This window comes from Phragmites australis, chromosome 24, assembly GCF_958298935.1.
Source record: "Phragmites australis chromosome 24, lpPhrAust1.1, whole genome shotgun sequence".
Lineage (NCBI taxonomy): Eukaryota > Viridiplantae > Streptophyta > Magnoliopsida > Poales > Poaceae > Phragmites > Phragmites australis.
In genome coordinates, this window is record NC_084944.1 from 1157963 (window position 1) to 1171690 (window position 13728).

General features: G+C 44.8%; 3 protein-coding genes across 4 annotated transcripts; all 3 read left to right on the top strand.

The window, feature by feature from the left end:
• Positions 1–1389: 1389 nt before the first annotated feature.
• LOC133907959 (ethylene-responsive transcription factor ERF106-like) lies at positions 1390–2593 on the top strand. Its single transcript, XM_062350099.1, has one exon. The coding sequence runs from the start codon at positions 1520–1522 to the stop codon at positions 2291–2293; it is 774 nt and encodes a 257-aa protein (XP_062206083.1). The 5' UTR covers positions 1390–1519; the 3' UTR covers positions 2294–2593.
• Positions 2594–7427: 4834 nt separating this feature from the next.
• LOC133906897 (pentatricopeptide repeat-containing protein At2g44880-like) lies at positions 7428–11229 on the top strand. Of its 2 annotated transcripts, XM_062348858.1 has the most exons (3): positions 7428–9526; positions 9627–9687; positions 10503–11229. In XM_062348858.1, exon 1 carries the CDS (start codon positions 7494–7496, stop codon positions 9081–9083), a length of 1590 nt encoding a protein of 529 aa, XP_062204842.1. In that variant the 5' UTR covers positions 7428–7493; the 3' UTR covers positions 9084–9526; positions 9627–9687; positions 10503–11229. The 2 variants fall into 2 exon arrangements, with proteins under 2 accessions (XP_062204842.1, XP_062204841.1); XM_062348857.1 differs by lacking the exon at positions 10503–11229 and having other exon boundaries at positions 9627–10482.
• A 669-nt stretch (positions 11230–11898) lies between these two features.
• Positions 11899–13693, top strand: LOC133907669 (pentatricopeptide repeat-containing protein At2g44880-like). Its single transcript, XM_062349736.1, has one exon. It carries the CDS (start codon positions 12076–12078, stop codon positions 13681–13683), a length of 1608 nt encoding a protein of 535 aa, XP_062205720.1. The 5' UTR covers positions 11899–12075; the 3' UTR covers positions 13684–13693.
• The last annotated feature ends 35 nt before the right edge of the window (positions 13694–13728 follow it).

The following is a 13728-nucleotide window of genomic DNA, read 5'->3' on the forward strand; positions in this document are numbered from 1 at the left end:
ATAAATAGTGTAGCTAGTCTCGTTATAATATTTGTTATGATAAAATTTGATTAAAAATTAGTCTCTTTAGTTTTTTTATAAGATTAGTGTTATTTAGTTACAAAATGCATAACATTAGAAAAAGAGTTAAAAATTATGCTAGTGAGGAGAAAATTATTTATGCTCAAAATTTGTGCCAAATCGTATATATGTATTGATTCGATTCATATATATTTTGATCGATTGGTAAAATCGTGCATCAAATGTAGTTAAACTAACCAAAATCAGAATATATTTATCTTACCTACGCGTTATGCCTTGACTGCTGGCTGCTTGATGCAACGACATTGAGCTACACAGTGATTCTTAACTTAGTAAGAATTTTGAATTTTCTTATTTTTTATTATAAATTTTAGCTATTGATTAAATGTATTTTACATTAACTCTTTATTTAGGTATTTAATTTTTATAATAATTTTTTTAGACTATATTTGATATATATCTTCCTTTTTTCTATTCTAACCCTAATTTTAATTATTATTAATTTTATTATATTTTAATTTTTTATTTAGATATTTTATTTTCCAAATCATATGGAAATTGAATTGGTAATATTTCATAATTTTTAATTCTAAATTTAGCTATTTATTAATCATATTTAATATGGATTATTTGGTTTCCTCTAGACCATTACATGTTCATAACAATGAGTATTTTAGATTTTTTTTCTTTTCTTCAATTAATATGGTAATTTTATGACTTTAAGAGCGAATATGATACTTATTTTTTCCCTAAATATTAAGATAATATATATTTTTTAAACCACAAGTATGATAGTTTCTTCCTGGAGATCAAGCATCTCTTTGAGTAACTACTAACACAAAGCTCGCACAGAGCAGCGCTTTCTCGACAAACCACTCATGATCGAGCGAGCGAGCGAACAAGCCAGGAAGTATCCGAGCAAGTTGCCCAGTTGCAAGATGGTGCCATCTCTGTCCATGGGCCAAGTTGGCTTGGGAAGTGTCACGTCACGGTCTTTTTATAAATAATATTAAATTAGTAAAAATTACAAAATAATATTTATTTTTAAAAAATTGCAAAAGGAATACATTATCCACAGGCAAAATGACCATAAGGGATATGTCGGCACGTGAGATGCCGATTACCGATAGGTACTACTTCGGTAATTTTTTAAATAGATATAATTTTTGCTATAGCAAATTGAGAGCGGTCTGGATCTGCCTCGGAAGTCGGACGGCGACCGCCCGGTCTACCAGTATAAGCGACAACCCACGACGACTAGTCCGTCCTCCCCTGCTTCCTGCGGAGGCAACTGGAAGCCTCCTCGAACCACCGCGACCTTACCACCTCATCCTCACCTATATATGCCATGCGTCCAAGCGGGGTCAGACCGCAGCTCCAGCGCCAAAAAACCGTGCAGGTCCTCCTCACCTCCTCATCGTCATCAGCACACGCGCCGCGGCGCCGGTCTCCACTCTCAAGTCACTGATTAGCTGACTGCTCGAGTCGATCGATCGCCATGGCCTTGTTGCAAGAGCAACTCGACCTCATCCGCGCCCACCTCCTCGACGACAACCGCGCCGACGCCGAAAGCTCTGACGACTCGACCACGTCGCACTCGCCGCCGGGGCGGAGGCAGGCGCCCGTGCTCTCTGTCTCGCTGCCCCCGAAGCCTGCGGTCGCTCTGCAGCAGCAGCAGCAGCAGGCGTGGGCGGCGCCGCCGCAGATTCTCCAGCAGGAGCAGTGCCACTACCGCGCGGAGCCGGAGGAGGACTTCCGGCGGTACCGGGGCGTGCGGCAGCGGCCGTGGGGCAAGTACGCGGCGGAGATCCGGGACCCGGCGCGGAAGGGGGCGCGCGTGTGGCTCGGCACCTACGACACAGCCATCGAGGCCGCGCGCTCCTACGACCGCGCCGCGTTCCGCCTCCGCGGCTCCAAGGCTATCCTCAACTTCCCCAATGAGGTCGCCTTCGGCACCGCTGCCCGGTGGGCATCACCTGCACCTCCTCCCAACATGGCTTCCGGTAACAAGAGGGCGAGGTTGCAGGAGCGGGAGCTGCAAGAACAGGAGGAAGGGTGCTTGATCAGGGAGGTAAAGAAGGAGAGGCGACTGGAGCCCGCAGCTAGTTGTGATTGGGATGGCATGGCCGTGGCGTCGACGGCGGCGAGCGGAGAGGTGGACTATTTCTGGGAGGAGGAGGAGGAGTTGAAGGGGACGATCTGCAGCCTGCCGCCGCTGTCTCCACTCTCGCCGCACTCGCACTTGGCCTTCCCGCAGCTCTCCGTCAGTTGATCGAAGCGACCGATCCATCCATCTGTGCACGCAACCCAACGAGGAGCAGTGCTTGCATGAGCATGGCGAAGGATGGTCTTAATTAGCTGATGAATTCCCTATTAAGTAGTCAAATCTACGGGAGTTCTTTGATTTGTTACTACGTACTACTAGCTCCTAGCTCCACCGAATATTCTTTCGTTCTTTTATCCAGTTACATATTCAATTAGTTACATATATATGGTGTACGTTCTTCGACTTGAATTGCAATGTACTCCGATTCATAGCAAATGAAACGAAGTAATATCGATTCATATTGAACACCTCGATCGATCATACGAGATTACAAAATCATGAGCTGTTTCGGTAACTGGACGATTCAAGTGCTAGCGAAGCTCAATAACAAGCAACTTTTTTTAAGGTGAATTTAAGCGAAGTCTAGAGGTGATCATTGAGATAATTATATTATATGTCTATATTAATATATTTCTGAATAATATGTTTTTTTATTATTTACATTGATTAGTAAATAGGTGACTTGTTCGTGGAATTTTTTTTATATCATGTTGTTATTCTGATTTGATATCTGTTCCTATATCATTATAATAATTTATAAGACTAATACATATATTGATTGATGATCATGTTTCACGGATCATAGATATAGAGATATAGAATCAACGATATGGACATTCATGTTAGAGAATATGATATTAGATAGACACACTTTGAGATATTGTTAAGATTATTATTTATGATATGCCATCAGTTGTTATCTTAGATAGTGTACCTGCATGATCCTTAGATCTGATATCGTCATTGATTCTCAGAATGTGCAGTCACATACTTTAGGACTGTCAACGTTATTTCGTAACTAGGTAGTCATAAAGATGGTTTTCGGATTTATCATGAAACATGTTGTTGGGGTGAGTGATCAAGATGGAATTTACCCCTCCCTTGATAACGGGAGAGATACCTCTGGATCCCTCGAGATAGTTAGATAGAGAAAATGTATGTCTATGCCAATATGATTAAAGAGTTAATCATGATAAATCCACTACTTGATTGGGTGAATGGTCGGGCTATCACAAGGGTGACACGAAGCTTGACTGATATTTTGAGGTGAAATGATCGGTGCATGTGTAAATCAAGATTTAGTCAATATGATCTTTACGTATACTCGGAAGTCAACATGTCGTGCTAAGGATAACTATTGACTTCAATTTGAAAAGAATTTCCGAGTCATAATCGTTTTTACATAAATCTAACGGGTCACACACTTAATAGGTTAAAACAAAACGTGTGAATTAAATTCGTATATGGGTTTGATTGGATTGTGATTTATAAGGTGTTAGAGCTCTAAAGGGCTTCCAACGTGAGAGTACATTAGTGAGCTCTATATAAGGAGATGCGGGGGATGAGGCGTGCAGGGGAGAACCACTCCGAAACCATAGCCGCAACCCTCCACACGATTTCCTAAAACCCTAGTTGTGCATGCAGTACTAGATAATACTATTTATTCCAGAGGTGATTCCAAGGCAAGAATTCTGAAGCTCAGTTCACCGGATGGTCTGATGAAGATGGTGTTTACACCGGACCAATTCTTGCAGAGAACAATTTCTGGTGGCAGAAGAAACTTCAATCACTGGATGGTCCCGTGAAGGCAAGAATGAATAACCGGAATGATATTTTCAGAGAGGATTGTTTCGGTTGGTTTAAAGGAGTTTTACTCACCGAAAAAGTCCGGTGATAGACACATATGCACACCGGAGCTTTTCTATCAGAGAAGATTTTGAGGACAAAAGAAGTTTAACCCACTGGATAGTCCGGTGATAGCAAAGAAATCATCACCAGAGCATATTTTACAGAGAGAGTTGCAACGGGCAAATTTAGCTAGTTTGTACGCAAAGGATGGTCCGGTGTTGGGTCAGTGTTCATCGGATGATGTCACCAGACTATTTCTTAGCAGCAACTGCTAATGACAACTGATACAGTGGAAATGAAAAGTTTGTACTCACCGGATTGTCCGGTGTGAGTAAGGAGATACTCACCGGATCATTCGGTTTTAACAGAAAAAGTGGGTGGTTAGGCAACAACTATAATTTGGATCTCTAGCCTATAAATACCCATCCACTTGGTTTCATTTATCTCTCTCGCGTTCAGAGGAGTTCATACACTGTGTGTGTCATCAAGAAGCAAGAGAGAGCACTTGAGTTGATTTACAAGTCTCTAATTGAATATTAAGGACATCATTAGCGCTTGGAGAGCAGCAAGTGTACATCTAGTTGTAGTTTAGGATTGATCTTGGTAAAGTGAAGCTATTGGGTTGTTACTCTTGGTGGTTGGCAACGCCTAGCCGGTCTTTGGTGATTGGTGGTGTCTCGGTGAGCTCTTGTAATTCTTGTGGGAGCCTCGAGAAAAGTTATGTACTTGGTTTTATATCCGCCAATCCGGAGATGAAAAAGTGACAATCATGAGGGAGCACTTGAGTCTTGATGACTCAAGGGGGAGCAATATCCTTGGTGCATGCTCCAACGAGAACTAGGGGGGAGTGCCAACTCCTCGATACCTCGGGAAAAAAATATGGTGTTTCTCTTGTCCATTTCTTTACTATTTTGTAATTTAATTTGAGCATTTACATTCTTGCAAGCTTTCAATTCTGTATTTTCTTAGTGTCTTTGCTTGCTTATTTAGTTTGCCTTCTCCTAGCTTGTTCGTGTAGTCGTATCTTTTCATCTAGGCTAAGGTTGCTATTTTTCGGTAGAAGTTCTTAATTGTCCAATTCGCCTCCCCTCTTGGGTCATTCGATCCTTTCAATGGGTGCCATGATGGCCTCGGGCAGCTTGATGGAGATGGTGCCGTAAAGCCATGACTGTACAATGTAGTCCATCCGATGCCAGTGGACGTCATAGATGTCAACCTCGTTGTTAGCGAGGATGTGATCAGAGAGATCGTATCGGCTGAGAGTGTTGAGGAAGAGGCCGCACCACTTACTGTAGTTCGGGGACGCAAGATCGAGGACTATCGGGGAAGAGCACCTTGATGTTGAGGACAACGACAACTTACACATGAATCGCGGTAGTTGCGGCCTGGGCCTTCGCCACAGTATAGGCACGATGCGCCACCTCCTCTTGGCGAGCGTGATCAGTGGCCTGATGCAGACACTCGGCCTGGGCCATAAGAGCAGGCAACAGTGACCGGTGGTGCATGGGGATAGGTGGCAGCGCACTAGGGTTTTGAGAGAGAGCGGAAGAAGGGTCGCATGAGCGAACTAGTCTCATGATACCATGATAACGAGAATATTCGTAATGTAATCAACGGTGAAACACACATACATATATAGCCAGACTCATGCAAAACAAACACAAGGTTTATGGAAATAGCACCTGTTAGGTAAGCGTGATAGACGGCATGCATTAAGCGCTAAGCAAGAAAAGAATGTCAACCAATCAGGAGATCTTAACTAAACAAGATATCGTCTGACAGAAAGCAAGAGTGGTGAAATAGATGCCTGAAAAGGGTAAAAGTTCCAAGTTGTGGGGCCATTGACATGCATGTATATCGGCTGACTCAATGCTTTCTCTCTTTTTTCTATTTTTTTTGTGAATTTCCTTTTAGCGTCTGAAATGGTAACGATCGTGACGAAAAAAAGTATAGTATTAAGAGGATGATAACATCTTTGACGATATCATAAGATGAAATTCTCCACATTTTGAGCACAAAGGCATGCAAAGTCGATCAATCCGGTAGAGATAAATCGAGGGTACATAGGTCAATGAGCACCAGCTAGTCCTACCACTCTATGATTAATACTCCGTGGGAACTAGATAATTATCTCCACGGGAAGATAATCAAGTCAAAGGGTTAATCACTCGTTCAGGTCAACGGTCAAAATATCACGATGACAGTCTCAGCTCCATTATTACTGCCTAGCTGTTACTAGTACTCCTATATACGTAGCGCACCGTAGCGCACTTTTGACCATGCTCGTATATGTACGCAGCGCACTTTTGACCTTGATCACATGTACCATGTGATTGTTAGAAAATTAAACATCACGTTCGGTTGACTGTTTGATGACGACGACCAGGTACAGGTACTTTGAAGAATATATTCAAGCAGCCTAAAGGTCGGAACGCACGAGGATCAAGTATCATGTCTAGTGGATTCCAACCAGAAAATTATATTGGACATGCAAGATGTGCACGTACCGGTGTTTAGAGTGAGATCAAAGCATGCATGGATTGAGATAGATGGCAACAGAAAGAGAAATACTCCATGAGATAAATCATAATTTCATACAATTTTAGATTTGCAAGAAAATTGAAGAAACCGTGGCGATCTAATTAATCAACTAGAAAAAGAATAAGAGCAAGAACAAATATTATCTGAAGCATCACAGAACTTTTTTTTTGACACCTCTCGACTGGGTACAAATGTAGCATCTGTTCGAACAAACACACGCACACCACACACCACACACAAACACACACAGACCTACATCTATACGAAGCAAAGCGTCCTTTTAGAAATCGACGAAACCAGTTGGTTCCGTAGGTGACGGGCACATCACGATCCCCTTTTAGCTCCACGCACGAGAGGCAGACCTGAAATTAAACAGAAAAACCCGGTGCAAACCCGCGTCGAGCGACGCTCGAACGCGCGCTGGCTCAGGCGCACGCGCCGTCCTTGCCAACCGAGACGCCGCTCGGATGCATCACAGAACTTTATTGATCTGGTGGAGTGATTGTTGTGGATAGTGTTCATGGTTTACTTCATGCCCATCAAAAATCAAATCTTAAGTTTGCTTTGGGTGTGTTTGTGGAATTTTTTTTCATTGACATACAATTCTAGATAACGTATGATTGCATGTGTGGTGGTGTAAGTGTGTGCGTGCGTCTGTGAGTTGTATTAGTGTTTCTTAAAAAAACTAGAAAACACGTGTGAAAATGCATCACTATACCAACAGATTTCATATTTGTTTTCTTGAAAAAGAAATGCAAAAATAAATAAACAAAATAATTATTTTCAATCGCCTTAGGCCCAAAGGTCTAGTAGCCATCTGGCCCGACCCAGTTCCACATGGGCCGTAACCTTTGGTGCCCCCACATTGGCCCATACCCTTTCGTGTCTAACGGTCGCCGACGCGGTTCCGGTTGCCTCGCCGCTCCGCGTTCTTTCCTCCTCGCCGCGCCACCGTCGCTGGCCGAGAACGCCGTGGATGATGCTTCATTGCAAGCCCAACTCCACCTTGACAGCCCTCTTCTGCTGCGGCCGCCGCACCTTCGCCGTCGCGCCATCCGGCCGGCCCCGCCACGCCATCTCGCTATGCTCGCCGGACGAGTACACCTTCCCTTTACTTCTCAAGGCCGCTGCTGCCTCGGCGCGCGGGAGCGCGCTCGAGGGCCAGAAGCTCCACGCCCGCGTCTTCAAATTCGGCTTCTCCTCCTGCGTCTACGCCTCCACCGCGCTCGTGGATTTCTACGCCAAGGCCGGCGACGTGGCCTCCGCGCGGAAGGTGTTTGACGCAATGCCGCGCCGGACACCGCCTTCCTGGACGGCCATCATGGTCGGGCACGCTAGGAGTGGAGATATGTTGTCGGCGGTAGAAGTCTTCTCTTCGATGCCGGACAAGGATACGGCGGCGTACAATGCCATGATAGATGGGTTCGTTAAAGCCGGTGATGTTCCGTCTGCACAGAAGGTGTTTGATGCAATGCCAGACAAGAACGTTGTTTCTCGGACTTGCTTGATGCACGGTTACTGCATGGCTGGGAATATGGAGGCTGCTAGGGAGTTGTTTGATGCGATGCCGCGAAGGAATTTACACTCTTGGAATGTGATGATCAGCGGCTACTGCCGGAACCGGGAGTCTGGGAAGGCACTGGATCTTTTTTGGAAATTGCAGTCTCAGTCGTGTCCATTTGAGCCAAATGAAGTCACAGTTGTAAGTGTCATTCCAGCAATCACTGATACTGGTGCTATGGACCTTGGACGGTGGGTACATGAGTTCGTTAGGAGAAAGGGATTAGAACGGAGGGCTAATGTCGCCACGGCGCTAATCGACATGTATGCGAAATGTGGAAATGTAGATGAAGCTAGGCGTTTGTTTAGCCAGTTGAAGCCAAAGGACGTTACATGTTGGAATGCTGTAATAAATGGCCTTGCAGTGAATGGCCATTCCAGGGAGGCACTTGGTTTGTTTGAGGATATGCGAAGAAGTGGGATTTCCCCTAATAGTGTGACCATGATTGGTGTTCTATCAGCTTGCAGTCATGGGGGGCTTGTGGAAGAAGGGAGGCAGTGGTTTCAGGAAATGGAGGCGCTGGGGATCAGCAAAAAGGTAGAGCATTATGGATGCATGGTGGACCTTCTAGGACGCTGTGGGTGTCTGGATGAAGCCATGGAGTTGATTTGCAAAATACCCTCTGGACCTAACGGGATAGTGTTAAGCTCATTGCTCTTTGCTTGTGCATGCCATGGTGATGTGGAGATGGCAGAGAGAGTGATGAAGAGCACAGTTGAGATTGAGCCACTTAACATTGGAAATTACATAATCATGAGGAATCTATATGCTGCAAAGAAGATGTGGCGTGATGCGCTGAGTATAAAAGATGAGATAAATAAGCTTGGGGGTAAAAAAGAGGCTGGATGCAGTCTTGTCGAAATTGGGAGCAGTGTTTGGGAGTTTGTTTCAGGGGACAGGGCTCATCCCGAGTGGGTGGCTATATGTGACATTGTCAGGTGCCTTCAATTGCATATGAGGGTTCCGACAGAGAAGGAATTTGATTTCACTGGACTAATTATCTGAGTACATGAAAAGTTTCGTGCTAACTGTAGGAGAGGAGAGGAATGAGGCACTTGATTCTGACATATGACATGGTCTCTCCCAGGGAGGTTCAAGTGAAGTTTCTGCTTGCATTGTGGAATTCTTGGTATACACATCATTTTTAATGTTCTGACTCAGCATATCATTCTCAAGTTATGGCTACAGCAGATGACATGAAGAGTCAGCCCTCAAGAATTACCACTTTATATGCCACGCTCAGAATGAAGCAGTTTCACGGAGAACCTTGCAGGGACTATCATGTCGACACTACCATTTGATTGGAAAGATCTGTTATCATTTCACAGCTGATGTTTGCAAGCATCGGACGTGAAAGCATATTCTCCAATGGCTAAATCGAAAGCATATTCTCAAACGGCTAAATCGAAAGCATATTCGCCAACGGCTAAATTGACTTGCCAGATTAGGTTAGAATTCTTGCAGATATACTCATATTCTATTAATCTATTAATTCTTGTTAATGGTTTTTCTGAACTATTTCTGGTTTTTTCCTGTTCGAAATTGCAGGTTTGTTTTGCAACTTTCTATTGCCTGGAAACAGTACCGGCTATGGAATTTCAAATCTCTGGTAGTCTATCTCTTTCTTCTGCTCTTGCCCCCCGGGTCCCCCTTCTTTTTTGCGAATCTCCTCTGCTCTTGATCTTGTTCTCCAAGTCCACTTTCCAACTGTTTTATCATTCAATCACTCTATTTACCGCACTGAATATAGATAAATAACGTGGCGCGTGTTGCGTTTAATCCTGTGACCTCCCAATCATCTACATTACAATTTGGCAAAAGGAAACTGCACGTGTACAGACCAACTAATTGTGCATAGTGGCATTGACCAGGCCTGATTTAGAAAAGGTAACTTACAAATTTACAATGTAATAGCAAACGCTCGGCATAAACGCTATCAGTTTCGAACAAGCAAAGTACCATGTTCCACCTTCAAACCTAAGTTTCATCGGTACGTGATAGGGTTATTGCCCAAAAACAAGGATCCGCCGATACGGCGAGTATATATAAATATAAATTTAATTTTTGTCAAAATGTAAAAAACTGAATATGCTAGAGAATGATATTGATAGAAAATTGCAGGTGTCCACGGGTAGCAACATAACACAATAAAATAATTCAAGTTCAAAGGCTAAAACATATTGATGTGCCTTGGTTCGGCACCTTGAACAGATGTGCTCTCACTCTACAATAACTCCTAGGGATAATGTGACCACAATATAGGCATTCAGATCTTGCATTATCACCGGAAGCACCATTCTTCTCAAGCACTTTAACATGCCTCCGCAAAGTAGTTTTACGCAATATTTCTTCATCAACAACATTATTGTCACTAGCAGCAGCTTGCGCACTAGGGGATGCTGAGCTTTCTCTTGCCATCTACAGCGAAAAGCAAAACATGAAAAAGACTCAGGTCTTGTCCACTGGAGGTGGCGAACGGTGACTTGTTTCCTTCCACCAAGAAGAAAAGGATCTAGATGAATGAGAAGGCAAGGAAGTCACCATGGCTAGCGATTTGGATCTCACGTGCTGACGGATTCGTGATGCGGTAGCTTCGGATCCAGGTGGCGGTGCTTGCTCCTGACGGTGTGCGCGCTCCCAGTGGCGCCACATGAGATGAGAAGAGAACGAGAAGAGGAACAAAGCTATGGTGTCCTGCCTGAGGTGTTTTAGGGTTGGAAGAGTCAATGGGCCGATGTTGTTTGCCTTCAGTTGGGTTTTGAAATGAGATGTCTGGTCCAAACGTATCGGCCGGAGGTATCACCAGGTATCAGAAACGTATCACGAATTAAATAAATTTGTTTCTAAATCGTAATTCCCTGGTACTTCCTGATACCCGTATCGCGCTATATCCCATCGTATCAGATACGGGTACGGCAACCTCTGTGAAGTATCGTTGAAACATAGCTTCAAACCACAAGACATTGATTCATTCCAGAGATAGCATCTAATTATTTTCTCTGTAGATATAATTGTCCACATTCGCCCTGCCTCATTGTTACTCTTAATCTTACCAAGCCCATGGAATTAATCAGGGCCTGGTTATCAATTCATTAGTAGGATGTTTTGGATTGAGGAATGAGTTGGTGATGGATAATCTGATCCTAGCTTCGAACCTAACTCACTTGGTTTGAGGAGTGGGATAAGTTGATATATCACCTTCTCGTACCTTACAAGCATTTAATTAGTGCAAACATGAGGGATGATGCCATCCCACCAATATTCATGGGATGAATCCATGATGGACCATCCCATCTAGGATGGGTTGATCTCTCAAACTGAACACCCTACGAGTGGCTTGGAGTTTTTTTATATACTTTTTAGTTTATCAAATTTAGCAATTTTAGGTGACCGTTTGAAACAATAGCAACTATAGGCGTATGTCGACTGTTTAAAAGGCGACATGTTTTAAAAAATGAACATATCACCTTTTCCAACACGCGACATGTTAAAAATAATAAAAATATAATATTTCATGGCTCTCAGAATTCAAAACAATATGTAAATAATCATGAAATTTTCTAAAAAAAAATTATGGTGTAGAAGATGCTATCATGTATCTCTTACTGAAATTTCAGCTCAAAATGTTACTTGTACAATGAGAAACAAAAGAGACAAATTTTAGAAATGCTGAAACATTACATTCCATATCGTCTATTCGTGCTATTTTTCAAACTGGCGGTTAAAATTGTTAAATTTGAAAAATTAAAATATAAAAATTGGCTCGCATATTGAATGGTAATGTAGCCTACTCTGTGCTTCTTATGAACCTCTTGTGGCCCAAAGGTTAGGTAGCCATGGGCTGTAACCCTTCGGTGTTAGACCCCAGCCCACACTGGCCCATACCCATTCGCGTCGAACGGTCCCCCACGCGGGTTCCGCGTTCTTCTTGCCTTCTCCTCTCCCACGCACGCCGCGCCATCGTCGCCGGCCGGGGCGGCGGCGCAAGCCGTGGCCGATGCTTCCCTCCAAGCCCAGATCCAACCTCATCTCCTTCCTTCTCAGAGGCTACCGCCGCTTCTCCTCCACCCCCTCCGCCCGGCCCCGTCGCGCTGTATCGCCAGTTTCCCGGGACTCTCCTACCTTCTCTCAGCTCCTCAAGGCGGCCGCGGCCGCGGCCGCCGCCGCTGGGGCCTCGGGGCGCAGGATCCCACGCGAGGGTCAGAAGCTCCACGCCGGCGTCATCAAGTCCGGCTTCCCCTCCTGCGTCTACGCCTGCACCGCGCTCGTGGACTTCTACGGCAAGGCTGGGGACCTGGTCTCCGCGCGGAAGGTGTTCGACGCAATGCCGCGCCGCACGGCGCATTCCTGGACGGCTATCATGGTCGGTTACGCGAGGAGTGGGGATATGTGGTCGGCGTTGGAGGTGTTCTCATCGATGCCCGGCAAGGACACGGCGGCGAACAACGCCATGATCGATGGGTTCGTGAAGGCCGGTGATGTCCCATCGGCACGGAAGGTGTTCGATAGAATGAAGGAGAGGAATATTGTTTCTTGGACTTGCTTGATGCACGGTTACTGCATGGATGGGGATACGGAGGCAGCTAGGGCGCTGTTTGATGCGATGCCACAAAAGAATTTGCACTCTTGGAACGTGATGATTGGCGGGTATTGCAGGAACCTGGAATCGGGAAAGGCTCTGGATCTTTTTAGGGAATTGCAGTCGCAGTTGTGTACGTTTGAGCCAGATGAGGTGACAGTTGTTAGCGTTCTCCCAGCAATCGCTGATACTGGCGCTTTGGACCTTGGACGGTGGGTACATGAGTTCGCTAGGAGAAAGGGGTTAGACGGGAGGGCTAATGTTGCAACAGCGCTGATCGACATGTATGCAAAATGTGGAAGTACACGTGAAGCTAGGCGAGTGTTTAATCAACTGGAGCCAAAGGAAGTTACATGTTGGAATGCTGTGATAAATGGCTTTGCAGTGAATGGCCATTCCAGGGAGGCTCTTGGTTTGTTTGGGGAGATGCAAAAAAGTGGGATTTTTCCAAATGGTGTGACCATGATTGGAGTTCTGTCAGCTTGCAGCCATGGGGGACTTGTGAAACAAGGGAGGCGGTGGTTTCAGGAAATGGAGGCTCTAGGGATCTCTAAAAGGGTGGAGCACTATGGATGCATGGTGGACCTTCTAGGACGCTGTGGGTATTTGGATGAAGCAATGGAATTGATTGACCAAATCCCCTCTGGACCTAATGGGATAGTTTTAAGCTCCTTGCTCTTTGCTTGTGGGTGCCATGGTGACATTGAGATGGCACAGAAAGTGATGAAGAGAGCAGTTGTGGTTGAGCCAAGGAATGTCGGGAATTACATTATCATGAGGAATCTATATTCTGAAAAGAAGATGTGGCGTGATGCACTGAGAATGAAAGATGAGATAAATAAGCTTGGGGTTAAAAAGGAGGCTGGATGCAGTCTTGTTGAGATTGGGAGTTGTGTTTGGGAGTTTGTTTCAGGAGACAAGGCTCATCTTGAGTGGGAGGTCGTGTCTGGCATTCTCAGGTACCTTGAATTGCATATGAGGGCTCGGAATGAGAAGGAATTTGATTTCTCTGGACTAGTTACCTGAGTGCATGCAAAGTTTTGTGCTGAAGCTGTAGGCGACGAGAGGCCT

Coding starts and splice junctions, on each gene's coding strand:
- LOC133907959 (XM_062350099.1), top strand. CDS start 1,520: ATGGCCTTGTTGCAAGAGCAACTCGACCTCATCCGCGCCCACCTCCTC.
- LOC133906897 (XM_062348858.1), top strand. CDS start 7,494: ATGATGCTTCATTGCAAGCCCAACTCCACCTTGACAGCCCTCTTCTGC.
- LOC133907669 (XM_062349736.1), top strand. CDS start 12,076: ATGCTTCCCTCCAAGCCCAGATCCAACCTCATCTCCTTCCTTCTCAGA.